Source organism: Myxocyprinus asiaticus, chromosome 48 (genome assembly GCF_019703515.2).
Source record: "Myxocyprinus asiaticus isolate MX2 ecotype Aquarium Trade chromosome 48, UBuf_Myxa_2, whole genome shotgun sequence".
Taxonomy (NCBI): domain Eukaryota; kingdom Metazoa; phylum Chordata; class Actinopteri; order Cypriniformes; family Catostomidae; genus Myxocyprinus; species Myxocyprinus asiaticus.
Window position 1 is genome coordinate 22,271,404 of NC_059391.1, and position 17,028 is coordinate 22,288,431.

The 17,028-nt window shown below is 40.3% G+C and overlaps 1 protein-coding gene across 1 annotated transcript in view; it reads left to right on the forward strand.

Annotated features, from left to right (window-relative positions):
- Positions 1-15,829, forward strand: part of LOC127437636 (low-density lipoprotein receptor-related protein 5-like) — a 101,151-nt gene extending 85,322 nt beyond the window's left edge. Inside the window, exons 12-24 of the mRNA XM_051692676.1 lie at positions 127-311; positions 544-867; positions 3,437-3,633; positions 5,618-5,820; positions 8,110-8,300; positions 10,280-10,489; positions 10,594-10,719; positions 10,895-11,131; positions 12,839-12,949; positions 13,273-13,506; positions 13,935-14,077; positions 14,275-14,372; positions 14,648-15,829. Coding sequence (XP_051548636.1) covers positions 127-311; positions 544-867; positions 3,437-3,633; positions 5,618-5,820; positions 8,110-8,300; positions 10,280-10,489; positions 10,594-10,719; positions 10,895-11,131; positions 12,839-12,949; positions 13,273-13,506; positions 13,935-14,077; positions 14,275-14,372; positions 14,648-14,909 — 2,521 coding nt within the window. The 3' untranslated portion in view covers positions 14,910-15,829. The remainder of the gene's footprint in view (positions 1-126; positions 312-543; positions 868-3,436; positions 3,634-5,617; positions 5,821-8,109; positions 8,301-10,279; positions 10,490-10,593; positions 10,720-10,894; positions 11,132-12,838; positions 12,950-13,272; positions 13,507-13,934; positions 14,078-14,274; positions 14,373-14,647) is intronic.
- The last annotated feature ends 1,199 nt before the right edge of the window (positions 15,830-17,028 follow it).

The following is a 17,028-nucleotide window of genomic DNA, read 5'->3' on the forward strand; positions in this document are numbered from 1 at the left end:
CATTTAAATAAATCTATACATTTATCACAGTGTGATGTTAAATCGTATTGTACCTGATAAATAAATACAAATAGCTTTTGTTCGATATAGGCTCAAGTAATCTGTTGTAATGATTTGGGTTTGCAGGTACATGTACTGGACTGAATGGGGCGGTCGTCCCAGGATAGCTCGCGCTCACATGGATGGCAGTAATATCGTTACTTTGGTAGACAAAGTGGGCCGAGCCAATGGACTTACAATTGACTACATCGACCACCGGCTCTACTGGACAGACTTGGACACCTGCATGATTGAGTCTACAAACATGCAAGGTGGCAAACTGCTTGAATTGTGATTCTGTCCAAGGTTTTGAAAACCTTAGTATGATTGTTTTGGATAAAAGCACATGCCAACCTTTAACCTGCGTTTTGTTCTATTCGTTGTGCGGCATCTGGCTTTTTTAACACCTGCCAAATGCATGAATAGAAAAGAAAATGCTTTGAATTACAACATTATACGGTCCAACCTCTTCTGATAAACTAAAAGGTTGCTTAACGTCTTCAGGTTTGCTGAGGGAAATAGTGGCCGACGATCTTCCCCATCCGTTTGGCCTCACCCAATACCGTGACTACATCTATTGGACGGACTGGAACCTGCGCAGTATTGAGCGGGCGGACAAGCGTACTGGGCTGAACCGCACTATGGTGCAAGGAAACCTTGAGTATGTAATGGACATCCTGGTTTTCCACTCCTCCAGACAAGATGGTGCCAACGAGTGTTCGCAGAACAATGGCCTCTGTGCTCATCTTTGCCTGGCATCACCCTCTGGAGCCCAGTGTCGTTGTGCTTCTCACTATACCCTAGAGGCAAACGGACGCAACTGCAGCTGTGAGTATCGGTGTACAAGGGGTTTTGGAGGGCAAATTACTTTATACAATGGTCTGTTCCACTAATTTTATTGGACAAACAGTGTTACAAGAGTGTCAGCCATATTGGGAATTGGCCATTTTGAATTTTGTCGTAAAATGCTGTGTTTTACAAACACGTATCGTTGCAAAATTTGGTATGTATCATCGGGGCCATGCCCTGAAGGTTCTCAGAGAGTTAGGGGACAGCACCATGTAGTGGTTGAAAGATATAATGAAATGCTTATAACAGAAAAATGTGGCTTATTGTCATGAGACTTACGTTGTTAGCTTCCTTGGGTCATGCCGAGTATGCTGATACCAAATTTTCCTTGGTCACCCTCACTTCCTGTTTGCCATTTTAAATTTCATTGAATGCCTATTTTTTACAAACTCCTCTTAGACCGTACGTACAATTTGCATAAAATTTGACGTGTATTATCTAGGGACACTCAAGACAAAAATGTATCAAAAGCTTTTTGATAGACCAAATGGTTCTCAAATAATGCTTCAACAAAGTAAATGACAAGACGCAAAGAATGACCTAATTATAATTTTATTGGACAAACTGTAACAAGAGTGTTTATTTTATAAAACAGCACTGGAACATTTCAATTTGTACTCCTCTGTTTGTCTGAAATCATTGTGTAAAATTCCAATTCTGTGGTTCTCTACATTTTAATCGAACATTCTATCGCAATGCTTGACGCTTCTTTGGCCCCTTTTCAAACTAGTGTCGTTGGTAGAGCAAAATCAAGCAAAATAGCTAGTCATATTTTGTCTTAAATGTCAGCTGCTCAATAGTAACTTCTTGTTTAGTTGTCTTATTGTTTAAAAGTACTCCTCCTCATGTTATATTGCTTAATTAAATATTTTTAGTTTATTGAGAGGTATTTCTTGAAGAAAATGCATTGTATTAGGACTTCACCAGCCATTGGGGGTAAAGTAATCTGGCTTCTCAGCCATAATGTTCATTGGGTTTTACTGACGTTAAAGTGAGTCATAGCCTTTAAGGATGTAGTTAACAGATTGAAACACCATTAGAAAACAATGGCTCCGGGCCATGCAAAACACAGTCATATGCATTTAATTCCTTATAAGCTTAAAAATTACAGACCTTGGATAAAAAGTGCGAGCCAGGGAGCACGTTGAGAGCATTTGGCCAAGGGTACAGAGGTCTTGGCAACACTAGTGTGTTCCTACTTTTAAACTCTCTCTTGTTTCTACATTCTTCCATGGCCTTGAGGGAAAGCTTGATTGAGCTTAGTTTGGATGATTGCATTAGCTGTTAGTCATGACCTTCACCTTCATGTTAAAGGAATGGAGTTGGCATCAGAAAGTCCATTGCTGACCTGTGCTGGTCTAACTCTGGCTACGTTCGCAATAGCATACTAACATAATACTCTTACTATTGCTGTATTTTATACAGTAGTACTGTTAGATTATGAAAATTTTTGGTATGCATGGAATACCTGGATGAATAAATACATTTGTCAAAATGTGCTGTAGATAACAGAGCATACTGCACAGACTACTGTATCCCACATGGCAATTTGCATGACTTTTCCTTTCAATTCCAGTTTGACAAATAAACCTGAAATTTTTACAGAAGTTTTAACATCTCTATTTCAATTCATTGTTTGACCGGACTGGCAAAAGTCAGTTTTTGTCAAGATATTTTTACAGCAAATTGAACTAAAAATGCAAAATATACGTTTTTATTTTGCCACTCACAAATAACTTGATGAGGTCACATGACAACAATGTGTCATACTACTGTTGAAAACTTTAGCTGTGTCCCAAATGACACACTATACACTATGCACTTACAAAATGTACTATGCACTCAGCCATGTAGTGTATGAATTTTCAAAGTGTAGTATCGTTCCAAATAAAACATTTAACGTTTTTTTACTACACGGAAGCATTCGCTGTTTAACAGCTGACGGAATGATATTTCAAACCCAAGCGTTGTGTTGCTGATAGCTTTTGCGTGCTATCTACCCTCAGTTCAACACTTATATCTCAATAACGTACAAATTCACACAGCATGGTATAATGGTAAAGCATTTAACTCACTTTTGTGAGGTGCTGTCTTCACAGAAGTTTCACTAGTTGTCATATTCTCCATTATTTACAATTATTTTGCCAGATCACCATCGCTGCCGGTAACTCCGCCCCTTCCGCTATGTACGGCAAGCCGCGTGCATTGACTGCGAGAAGTGTCCAACATTCCACGCTCCATTTTGACAGTTGAAAAAGTGCATCATCCGGGTACTCGTAGTACACTTCTTTTTGTTGCATTTTCAGTGTAAACATACTACTCGCACTACTTACACTTCAAAATGACGTAAAATAGTGCAGAAGTGTGCGGTTTGGGATGCACCTTTAATCATGGAGTAATGTCCTCTCTTTCACATACTATTGTAAATATTAGGCAGTAAGCAGTATATACTGTGCAGTATGCAGTAAGTAGTAAGCTAGGATTTCATTCTGAACATAGCCTCTATTTCCATCCATGATTCTCACCCTCTTGTTGCTTTGCTCAACAGCGCCCTCTAGCTTCCTGCTCTTCAGTCAGAAGAGCTCCATCAGTCGAATGGTCTTGGGAGAACAGAGTCCAGACATGATTCTGCCCATCCATGTCATAAAGAATCTGCGAGCCATCAGTTTCGACCCTCTAGAGCGATTGGTCTACTGGGTGGATGGCCGACAGAACATCCGCAGATCCCGAGATGACGGCACACAGGTCACTGTTAAAAACAAATCTGTACAGTAACTAGTCATTCGTTTTTTTGACGAGTCAATTGTCCAGTCAATTGTGGATTCTAAAATAGTCTTGCTGTGTTTTATCTGAGTCTACGTATAACTAAAGGGATGGTTCACCCAAAAATGAAAATTCTCTCATCATTTACTCACCCTAATGCCATCCTAGATGTGTATGACTTTCTTTCTTCAGCAGATGAAAGATCATCAGTGATGTAACCTGGGGTCATTGGCTGTTTTGGGTCTTTCAACATCAGACAACCTTGCCCAGGTGACCCAGCCGGGGTTGATCAGACCCCAGCTTGCGTCCCAGCAGCATTCGACTACAGATCTGCCCTCTTAATCCAAAGCCACTTAGTGGCTTTCTCCGCAGCTTCAGTAGCAGATCTGATGACCTTCCTCTTTGCCTTCTCAGTGATGCCCAGTAACGTAAACACTTTGCAGAGTGAGTGCCCTGTAAATCCTCAGCAGCCCACCTCCACAGGCTCACAGCGAGTTTGCCAGCCTTGCCTTCTGCACTCTTCCAAAAGCTCCTGGTACTTGGTGTGCTTCCTCTCGTTGGCCTCATCCATACGCTCTTCCCTGGGCACTGTGAGTTCCAGCATGATCAGTTGCTTAGTGGACTCTAAAACAATGTTCATGTCTGGTCGAAGCCATGTGGATGTTATCCGGGTCTCTCTCGACATGGCCAAACCTCTCAGAAGCGTAGCTGACTATGATAGCTGTCATAGCCTCGAGCCGGTGGTCCACCTCCCCCTTGGTTGTGGTTTCACTGAACTTGCTCACGTCTTCATCAAACTGCACCCACAAGGTCTGGCTGTTAGCTGGAGACCACTTGATCTGCTTTTGTGGGGGACTATTGTGCAGGGATTGGAAGGCTTTACTGCGTGAAGTGACTGGGCTCTGTGGGGTGATTCCCGGCTGGGCTCCTCCTGCATCTCATCAGGATCAGATCCTGTGCGCTGCAGTTCGTTCTCCCATTCCATGCACTTCATCCTGGCCTTATGTATTTTAAGGCCAAGCAGAATTTTGCATACTTTTCCACAGATGCATCTTCCATCCATTGTCAAATTTCCATTTGCATGGGTCGATAACCTTGTGTCTGTCTTGTTGGGGTTCTCATTCTCCCCCCTCTCGAGCTCCCCAGGAGGTATCTTACAGAAGGCTTTTCCGTAGCTTTTTGGGTTTCTCCCTCACGGAAGATACAGGCTGGGATGTTAGCCCTTCCTGTCCCGGTTGCCATCTTTCCGAGCAGTCATAGGTCTCTCCAGTCATCACCAAACTATTTTTGGTTGCCATTCAGTCTGTTCCTGGGCGTCACTGGCTAGGCCAGCTTTGAAGATGAAAGATGCATCCTACAGATGCGCTGGGACGAATCATCATTGATGTAACCTGGGGTCATTGGGGGTTTCGGGTCTTTCAACATCAGACACCCTTGCCCAGGTGACCCAGCTGGGGTTGATCAGACCCCAGCTTGCGTCCCAGCAGCATTCACCCACGGATCTGCCCTCTTAATCCAAAGCCACTTAGTGGCTTTTTCTGCAGCTTCAGTTGCGGATCTGATGGCTTTCCTCTTTGCCTTCCCGGTGCTGCCCAGAGTGAATGCCCTGCAAATCCTTGGCAGCCCACCGAATTTTCATTTTTGGGTGACCTATCCCTTTAAGCCAAACTCATTTGTCACAAACAGATCAGAATCTACAAGACCTGATTTCAATCATAACTCAATTTTGACAAAATGTATAGTTACAACATGTTGTCTTGGAGGGCATTTTTTGTAAATGTATTTTAATTATGACATGCTTTGATTAATTAGTATTATTCCTGCCCTGTAATGTATGATTGCCTGTGTATGTTAACACATGCTGTATAGTCACCAATATGATTAAAATTATATAAATGTATATCTATAATATTGCATGAATGATGGATATCTAAATACTCTTGTTTTTTTGTTGTTCTTTTTTCAGGCATCTACAGTTATGAACCCAACAAGTCTCCACTCGAAGCAGCCCTACGACCTGAGTCTGGACCCCTACAGCCGCACCGTCTACTGGACCTGCGAGGCCACCAACACCATCAACATCCATCGCATGGACGGCCACGTTATCGGAGAGGTCCTGAAAGATGACGTGGACAAGCCACGTGCTATCATTGTGAATGCCGAGAAAGGGTAAGAGAGACTGAGATTGTTTTTAGTTGCTGTAGATGCGATTCTCAAAGTATTTGACAGTTTTTGGTAGATTAATTATGTGCATGTCTTGCAAAGTTTTTGTAAATGAACTTCAAATGCTATGCGAACAAGGACAGCTATTGCCCTTAAAGTCAGTATGAAAGGGATTTTACAACCTGTTTTACTTAGAAGTAAAGATGTAGGGGAGGACTTGATTTTATCCATCAGGATTTGATTCAATCATGAAAAGTAGGCATTCCGTACAAGAATGGAGCCAGACCTGAATGTTAATTGGCTATTGGTTAACATTAGCAAATAACTCGATGGGCCTAGTTGAAGTCATAGTTGTTTCAGTGGTGGAGTAAGTTTTTACATTTTTATGAAATTACGAAAAATAAATTTAATTGGAAATAACATGATTTATCATGCACATTAAGACCAGGAACATGTATTTGGAAAGTAAACAGGGCTCATTTTGATTTCATGTTGACCTCTTCCAAAGAAAACGGCCATAATCATAATTATTACAAACTATGTTGTGCATATTTGCTTACACTGCCCATAACCTTAGCGTCTGATTTCGTTATTCAGCTTCGTTATAGGTTTGGCTGTGTTTCATAAACATAACAGCATCTGATCGAGTGTGCATTGACATGGATGGTTGGCGGACTTTAAAATAAACTGAATTTACTAATTACGGGGCGCTTTGCCATTCCTTTCATATTGATGGAAAGCTCTGATTTCAACCAGGCCTCTCCAATAGGCAAATGTGTGGAACAGATGGGCCTCTGTTGTCCCCAGGCCGTGGCACTCACTAGCAGGTCGTCCATGCATGGGCATTGGCCGCCTGTGCTGTAATTGTGTGTCCCATTGTTAGCGAGACCATCATCAGTGGGTTTTCTGTTTATGTCTCACCCTCACAGCCTTGTCTGGGTGGGGCGAAAGGGACTCCCATAATATTGCCAGGACAGATGAATTACGGCATACAAACAAACGTGTCATGTTCATTTGTGCGTCTGAGATCAAGCCAATTTTTGCCGTTTACTGTAATCCACAAGTTTACAATTTTTCCCTGCATTTATCCCTTTATTTAAATTGGTCTCATTATCCTTCTTCATCTATTAGATGTCGCTTTAGAATCAGCATTTTTTTGTCTCTGCCTGTAATGGTTCTTATTTTTTTATTTTTTTTGATAATCTATTTAGTCTAAAAGCATAGATGAAAGAAAAGTTTTGTTGCATTTAGGTTTTTTTATTTCGGGAACTAATTCACATGACTGCCTTTGATTAGGTGTGCGTGATTTGTTCTGATCATTTCCCTCATAACGTGATCCAAGTTTTTGTGTTGACCCTCGCCAAAAGCGGCGGCAGTTTGTTTACCTCTCACGTAAGCTATTTGGAGTGGATCCAAAATGGTGTCACAACTGGATCAAATGACTCAAAATGCCCTTCAGAATCGTATTTACATGTTTGTTTGTTCAGTGTTGCTTTCACCCAGTTCTACCAACCTTTTTAGGTAGTAAAATTTCAAAACGATATCTTCAAATAATTTAGCTTAAGGGTTTGTTTAACGTTGCAGGTGGAAATTATAATATGTGATATGCTACATTTTCAACGGTAAAGTCAGGTTTTGGCGAGCACATACCCTATAGTACACGCCTTCGGATCCAGTCTGTCAACCAAACTAAGGTTTATTCATTTCTTCTTTACCCTACTAAGCATAGGGAATATCTAATATAATGTATACCCCCAAACTTCCCCCAAAAAAGGAGCTGTGTTGGTTTTGAAGTGGTCTGCGCTGTTGCCTTGATATTTCATTTAATTTCTGGAGACACTCAGACGCTGTTTTGGCAGAGATATCAGTATCACGTTCTGCTATTTGAAGCCGAACAAAATTGCTAGCAGATGCAAATTGTGGGTTTCCCTGACAGCAACTGAAAACAATGGAGCAAACCCACCTTTGAGAGTTATCGCAAACTTGCCTTAGACATAACATTAGGGGTTTAAAGTGTCTGTGATGTGTGAAAAGGTATAACATTTCTCTCGTACAGTCAAAACAATTGGAAAATATGGCACCATCAAAGTCGCTTTCACTGTCCAACAAATGTTTGTTTATCCAAGCAAACAGATCATGTTTAGAGTGAAGTGCAAAGACATAAATTACAACGAATACTTTTATTAATGTTGAAACATATTGCAAGATGTAGTTTAGAAACCAAATAAAGTAATGTTATATTAACTACTTATTAGGAGAAAAACATGTAACCCTCAAATATCTTTGTTCCCACAGGTACATGTATTTCACTACGGTGCAGGATCGCTCAGCTAAAATTGAAGGTGCCTCTCTGGATGGGACAGAGCGTGAATCCCTCTTCACAACCGGCCTGATCCGACCTGTGGCGCTGGCACTGGACAACAAGTTGGGCAAACTGTTCTGGGTTGATGCAGACCTGAAACGAATTGAAAGCAGTGACCTGTCTGGTAAGTACTAGTTTAACACATTTTCATGTTATAATGTTGTTAATTACATTTTGACTCTTGTTGTTTCCTGTCTTGTATCGCCATGGGCAGATTGATTATAATCACTTCTGCATTATTCTGGAACACAGTGTGAAAGAAAGAAACAACTACAACTTTCTGATTTCTAACCCCTCCAAAGAGATTTTGGTCTTCTAAACATGTTAAAAAAGCAGTGCTATGGAAGTCAAACAAACGCACGAAGAGAGCACAGATCAGTTCCCCTGACACAATCTATATTTACGAGGTATATTGTCAGTACCGTCTAGTCAAAACTAATCAAAACCGTATAGTCTGTGCTGTCTAAACTGTGTACATGAATATATCCAGTGCTCTATGGCTTGATGGACAACTGCCAATGAGAAAGAGTTAAGGGCCCATTAACGGAACTGTCACATGTCATATTGCGATAGTAGTACTGCATTTTCACTACATCTTATGTTCTTAATCATGTAGAGGACTTGTGATTTTATGACTTTCAAAATGTGTTAAAGGGATAGTTCATCCAAAAATAAAAATTCTCTCACCATTTACTCACCCTCATGCTGTCCTTGACGTGTGTGACTTTCTTTCTTCTGCTGAACACAAACAAATATTTTTAGAAGAATATTTCAGCTGTGTAGGTCCTCACAATGCTAGTGAATGGGTAACAAAATTTTGAAGCTCCAAAATGCACATAAAAGTATTCCATACAACTCTAGTGGATAAAACAATATCTTCTTAAGTGATACGATAGGTGTGGGTGAGAAACAGATCAATATTTAAGTCCTTTTTACTATAAATTCTCCTCCCTGCCCTGTAGATGGCGATATGCACAAAGAATGCAAATTGCCAAAAACAAAAGAAGCAAAAGTGAAAGTGGAGATTGATAGTAAAAATGGATTTAAATATTGATCTGTTTCTTATCCACACTTATCATATCGCTTTTGAAGACATAGATTTAACCACTTAAGTCTTATGGATTACTTTTATGCTACCTTTATGTGCTTTTTGGGGCTTCAAAGTTCCTGCCACCATTTACTTGCATTGTAAGGACCTACAGAGCTGAGATATTCTTCTAAAAATCTTTGTTTGTGTTCAGCAGAAGAAAGGAAGTCATACACATCCGGGAAGGCATGAGGGTGAGTAATTTTCTTTTTTTGGTGAACTATCCTTTTAATTGTTGTTGAATTTTGATGATTTAATTATGTCACCAAGGTAACTTTATCTGGCTGACATACATGAAGTTTGACCGAAAGTGCAAGAATGACTTATGATCCTTTTGGAAACTTAGTTTAGAATGGGGAAAATTATAAAGAAATGTATAAGTAGTGATGTTTTGCTACAAAGGTGTGTTTAAATGAACTCAAAGCTGTCATGGAGTTACATTAGAGCTTTATTGTATATAAAACATAACATTTAATGAAAAACACTTTCTTACACATTAAAAAGTGTCACTGAAAATAACTGTTTATAACATTTGCAAAGTTAAAATCTGAATTACTGGCATTGCTGAGACCTGATATATTGTGTGTAGTGGAGAATTTAAATAGAGGTTACAATTGATGGATTATAATAACTGGTAATAACTTTAGGTCTGTTTTTGTTGACCAGTCTCATTCCATTGGCCCAGTTAATTCAGGATATGCGTTCTTTATCTTGAGGTTGTTTCAGTTCATTCATCACAGAAAATCACTGGCTTGTCTGATGCCTCCTTTATTATTGCCAATGACTTGCCAGGCAGCAAAGTGTCTCCAGATGCTGAGTTCTGAAGTATGATGTTCGCTTGAGACAGATCATCACACCTTAAGCTATGGATAATCTTCTTGCACAACAAGAAATGACCAACAACACAAAGGCTGAATACATCAGATTTATAATGAGCGGCAGTGAAAAACCTGAATGTTCTGCCAGAATTATGACTGCAGATCTTTAAAGAGAGCATGTTTATGTTTGTTTCCCAGGTGCCAATCGGATTGTTCTCCAGGACTCAAACATTCTTCAGCCCGTGGGCCTGACGGTGCTGGGCGATCACTTGTACTGGATTGACAAACAGCAGCAGATGATCGAGCGAGTGGACAAGCTGACTGGAGAGAAGAGAACCCGCATTCAAGGCCGAATCCAGTACCTTACCGGAATCCATGCTGTGGAGTACATGGAACCTGAAGAGTTTGGTAAATTCACAGCTGTCTTTAACATTTCTGAGAGATCAACTTGTGTTTGTGTGAATCGGAATCCAAAAGACAAGAATATAATTCTACTGCAATCTCCTTTACAGCATCCCATCCCTGTTCCCGTTACAATGGAGGCTGCTCTCATATCTGCATCACTAAGGGCGACGGGACGCCACGTTGCTCATGTCCCATGCACCTGGTGCTGCTGCAAAACCTGCTCAGCTGCGGAGGTACATACATATATACACACATATCAGTGCTGTGAAATTGCATAACATTTGAATTAAAGAGACATGCCACCTCTCTGTGCATCTATGTAATTGCATGTTTGGAATTACTGCACCAATCAGAACTGATGCAGTATTCCTCAGTGCAAATGACAGATTAACCCTATACCCCCCTCAGAGCCTCCCACCTGCTCCAGCGAACAGTTCACCTGTGCCACTGGCGAGATCGACTGCATCCCCATGGCGTGGCGCTGCGACGGCATCGCGGAGTGCGCAGACCACAGCGATGAGATGAACTGCCCCATCTGCTCTGAGGTTCAGTTCCAGTGTGACAAAGGCCAATGTGTGGATGCCCAGCTGCGCTGCAATGGGGAACCTGACTGCGTCGATGGCTCTGACGAGCAGGAATGCGACAGTATGTCCAACTGTTACACAGTTTTGAACCTGCTGTTTTACCAGAATTTACACCCATAATTGATGTTGTAAAAAAAAATTGTTAAAGGGATAGTTCACCCAAAAAGTGCAATTCTCTCATCATTTATTTACACTTATGCCATTCTAGATGTGTATGACTTTCATCTGCTGAACTGAAATGAAGATTTTTAGAAGAATTCCTTAGCTCTTTTGGTCCATAAAATGCAAGTGAAGGGGTACCATCATTTTGAAGCTCCACAAATCACACAAGTCTGCATAAAAGTAATAAATAAGACTCCAGTAATTCAATAAATGACTTCAGAAGTGATATGATAGGTGTGGGTGAGAAACAGATAAATATTCAAGTCCTTTTTTACTACAAAATCTCCTCACTGCTCAACCAATCTCTACTTTAACTTTCACATTCTTCTTCTTGGTGCATATTGCCCCTTACTGGGCAGGGAGAAGAATTTCTCACAAAAAGGATTTAAATATTGATCTGTGTCTCACCCACACCTATCGTATCACTTCAGAAGACATGGATTAAACCACTAGAGTCGCTTGGTTTAATTTTATGCTGGCTTTATGTGCTTATTGGAGCTTCAAAGTTTTGGTACCCATTCACTTGCATTGTGTGGACCTTCAGAGCTGAGATATTCTTCTAAAAATCATAAATTGTTTTTTGCAGAAGAAAGAAAATCATACACATCTAGGATGGCATGAAGGTGAGTAAATGAGAGAATTTTCATTTTTGGGTGAACTATTCCTTTAACGTATTTCCTTTTGAAACAAAACCTTTGTATGGGACATAATAATAGCCAATAGTCTTCTAGTTAAGTCACTGCCATGAACCATGATCCGCTTCATGCAGTTGCAGGTGGTATTGGGGGGAAGTACATTCTCATTCTAGAGAGCATTTAGACAAAAATCTGTTTAGTGCAAGATGAGTCACCAATAGTTTTGGTCTGTTTTCTTGGAAGAGAAGGACAGTAATTCGGAAATGTATGTATATGCTAAATGTGAATTCTGTCAATGTTGAGGAGTATACTATTGATTGAATGTTACATTTATATATGCTTTTTCGGACACTACACTCAAAGCACTTTTTTACAGTGAACGGGACTCTCCTCAACCTCCACCAGTGTGCAGCATCCACCTGTTAGTATGCAGTCAATTTATGGATGGGGATTATTAGGAGGCCATGATTGAGAAGGGCCAATGGGGGAAATTTGGCCAGGACACTGGGGTTACACCCCTACTCTTTTACGAGAAGTGCCCTGAAATTTGTAACCACAGAGAGTCAGGACCTTGGTTTAACATCTCATCTGAAAGATTGTGCCTTTTTACAGTGTAGTTTCCCCATCACTATACTGGGGCATTAGGACCCACACAGACAGCAGGGTGAGCACCCCTTGCTGGCCTCCCCAATACCTCTTCCAGCAGCAACCTTAGTTTCTCCCCAGGAGGTCTCCCATCCAGGTACTGGCCAGGCTCAACCCTGCTTAGCTTCAGTGGGTAGCCGGTCTTGAACTACAGGGTGATATGGCTGTTGGAGCAGAAATTTGATATGATTTCCTGGGGTCTTTTAGGAACCGCTGTTCCATGCTATTTGCCTTTCTGCCCATTTGTTCAATTTCTGTTGTTGTACCAATGGAAGCTGCTTTAGTTAGTATGCATTCTGATGTGCATCTTGTCTTTTTCCCATCAGCAATTTGTATGCCTAATCAGTTTCGCTGTGGCAACAACCAGTGCATTCTGAAGAAACAGCAATGTGACTCCTTCCCAGACTGCACCGACAAATCTGATGAGCTATTCTGTGGTAAGCTTACCATACCATACCAAACCCATATCTTATATCATGTATGATACCATATCATATATACCAAACCCTGTAACACTATCATATCATTTTGTCTTGATCCATATAATGCCTTGCCTAGCATACCACAGCCCACCATACCATTTCAAATTATGCCAAATCATATTGTACCAAACCATTCCATTCCAAAAGTTACCAAAATCTTTAAAGCTCCTGTGTAAGATAAAGTTTGCTTGTATTTTCCTGTTTTGTTGGTTCTAAATTTGATGGCTTTCATTAATGTAACAACACAGCAACATCTAACATTTCTGTCTAATTCATAGATTTCTCCTCAACTCCCAACGACCTTCCGCGCCACACCAGCACCATCGGCCCTGTCATCGGCATCATCCTCTCTGTCTTTGTGATGGGAGGCATGTGTTTTGTGTGTCAGAGAGTTGTGTGTCGCCATTACAAGGGCCCCAATGGAGGCTTCCCACATGAGTACATCAGTGGGACCCCTCACGTCCCCCTTAACTTCATCGCACCCACAAATTCACAGCATGGTACTTTCACAGGTAAAGGACTTGGTGTCTCCTTTTTGATTGTTCTTTCTCATTCAGTCTCTATCTATCTATCTATCTATCTATCTGTCTGTCTATCTGTCCATCCATCCATGCATCCATCTATATATCCGTCCTGTCTGTCTGTCTGTGCGTCAGTCTGTCCATCCATCCATCCATCCGTCTATCCATCCATCTGTATGTCCATCCAACCATCCATCCGTCTATATATCCATACATTAGTCTGCCTGTCTGTCTATCTATCCACCTGTCTGTCTGTCTATCTATCTGCCCATCCACTTGTCTGTCTATCTATATATCCACCTGTCTGTCTGTCCATCCATCCATCTATTCGTCTATCTGTCTATCTATCTATCTACAGTATCTGTCTCTGTCTATCTGAGGTGCTATTCTTTTGTGTGACGGGTGTCTGTATGTTGCAGGTATTTCCTGTGGGAAATCCATGATGAGTTCGGTGAGTCTAATGGGCAGTAGTAGCAGTGGGGCGCCTCTCTATGACAGGAACCATGTGACTGGCGCTTCATCCAGTAGCTCTTCCAGCACCAAAGGAACTTTCTACCCTCAGGTACTGTAATAGGTTTTCTCTAAACTGTTGGTTTTGACATATTATTGCCATTGCTTGTTCTATAAGATCATTTCATTTTTTATATTTTCAATCAATGCCATTTATGAAAATGCTTTATTTATATATTTGACCATAATCTGGTTCATAGTGATAAATGCTCTGCAATTGTTTTTTGTTTTTTTCTATTCTGTGTGTAGATGCTGAACCCTCCTCCATCACCAGCGACAGATCGCTCTCTTTACCACGCAGAAGTCTTTTATTCGTCCAACAGCCCATCTACAACCAGATCGTACAGGTGTGTTGGCTTACCTAGCTAGCATTGTATTGGGAAAAAAATTAATACACCCCCAAGTTCAATCTATTTCCCTGGAAGAGAAATGCTGTACATTTTTAATGCGGGTATCTGCATCAAATTTAGTTTTCATGGGGTCCTCAAAGACTGTGTGCACAGTATACATATTCACATACAAGGCATCTCATTGAATGCTTCTGGTAAGTAACTGTAAAAAGGCAGTCAAAATTCTTCCTAATAACTGATCATATTCCCCTCTGTATGTTTCCCCTTGACAGGCCCTATATGATGCGAGGGGGCGCACCACCCACCACCCCCTGCAGCACAGATGTGTGCGACAGTGACTATACAACCAGTCGGTGGAAAAGCAATAAGTACTACATGGATCTAAATTCAGACTCTGACCCCTACCCCCCACCCCCCACGCCGCGAAGCCAATACATGTCAGCGGAGGAGAGCTGCCCTCCCTCACCCTCCACCGAACGCAGCTATTTCCACCTGTGCCCCCCGCCCCCCTCACCCTGCACGGACTCCTCATGACACCTGGCCAACAGCCACACTTTGTAAATAGTTTTAAATAGTTTAAAATAAAAGATTTTATTTTATTATTTTCCACACGCTTGTTCAATAAATATTTCAAGCTCTTCGGAAGGGACAGGAAGTGGGTTTCCAGAAATTCGCCCTGAACAAATGGCCAGCGGTTGTACCAGAACGGTTTTTTGGACAGCCTGCACGTATAAATTGTATTATTACAATACTTTAACTCTTTAAGTTCTCACTTTTCCTACGAGCTCTTCAAAATGTGAGTCTGATAAATATCAACTGAAATGCAATTAATTGAACTGTTTCAGGATAGTTAGAATGATTTAATCTTCATTTATATAGCATAATACCAATTTATAAAAAGAGTTCAATTGCTCTGAGGTAGTATCAAACCAAATCGTCAAAATAACACCAAAATCAGCAGTTGCGGAGGAGTTGTAAAAATGTGTAATTAGGTAAATAATAATTAATTTTTGTCATAAGGGTCATGAGGTGTTCTTTTGATTATGTTCTATGTGAATATGATACGATTCCAAGTATATGTTTGGTTTGTTCTGTTTACCAAAAGTGTGTTTGCTGCTATTGTACAAATAACTTTTACTGTAAATAATGACAAATGAAAACAGCCAGCTAAAACATGTTAATGTTTATAATGAAACTGACCATAGACCATTGTAAAATTGTTTTAATTGTGATGTTATTAATCTCTCATGGCAAAAGATCTTCAGCTTTGGTTGTGTATAGTCATGTCTGAATATACATGTGAAGTGCCATTACTTTGAAGGAGTGAGCCTGGATTTACTTTGGCACAAACAAATGTTGTTTATACTTCTGTCTTAAAGAGGCAGACAGTTGCCTGCTTTCTAGTAAACTATTTGTATCAAATTGTACTGAACTCGGTGTAGAAGTCTTTTAAAGAACTAAAAATAATTATATTAATAATAAGGTTTAACTAAGCTATAATTTGAACAAAATAGTATGTGGTTAAATGTACCATAATACTATGGTAACAAACTTTACTTTCATTTTTGTTTGTTTTTTTGGGGGGGTTTTAATGCAAAAAAGTGTGGTATTAGATTAAACAGATTTCAGACTTTTTAAAAAGTCAAATACAACTGAATTTCTCCATTTTTACGTTAATTTAGAAGAATAGATTTGTTATTCAGGTTAAAAGGTTTCTTGTCGCACACATTGAAATGCCATGTATGTCAGTTTGATCAAATGATCCTGATATGTACAGTTTTGTTGCCAAATTGAGCACTTATAAAAATTACACACACATACAAATTTGAATTACTAGATATAGAATAATCTAGATGTGAGCATGTCAGTTCTCAACCCTATCTATTTACATTATTTGTTTTTACAGCCATACAAAAAGGCACGTAACCATGTCTTTTAAGGCAAATATGTGATCCCATAAAGAATAGTCGTTCTCGAAAACTCGAGACCAGCTTAACAAGAAATGCAAATTTTCATCAAGCTATAGTTATGATCACCCTCAAGGTCATTTTAAACAAGCTGTCATCTGCCGTGAATGTGACTGAATTTACTTTATTTGTATTCCTTTAGCAGGTCATCGGTTTGACCTGTAGATACCATCCACACACACTGAGGGTTCTTTGCTTTTCAGTGCACCATCTACGTGTTTTGTGTACAAATGCCTCATATAATGCACACTTGTGACAATTTTTGTATCAAAAGCATTTTTATATATAATAAAGTTTCTATTTTAAATGTAATATTTTTTGTCTTCTTTTGAACATAAGACGATTAAAATTAAAGGTGTTATAAGTGATTTAACAGTTCCAGAACTTCACGTAGCAAAAAGCAGCGGTACTGTAGCAACTTGTATTGACAACCGTCAACCCAGCTCCACACCTCACCCACACATACAGACAGGTGCACTGATGTGCACAGAACGGGTGCTACAGGGGCACAAGCCCCTGTCCCTTTCATTGACAAATCTAAAGGTGTCCTTCACAAATCTAAAGGTGCCCTTTTAAGCGGAGGTGCCTTTACGAGCACGGAAGTGCCTCACATTTTCTGCTTGTAATTTCATTTAAAAAAATGTATTAAAATAAAGATCGCTTACTGCACCTTTAATGATGGCGAG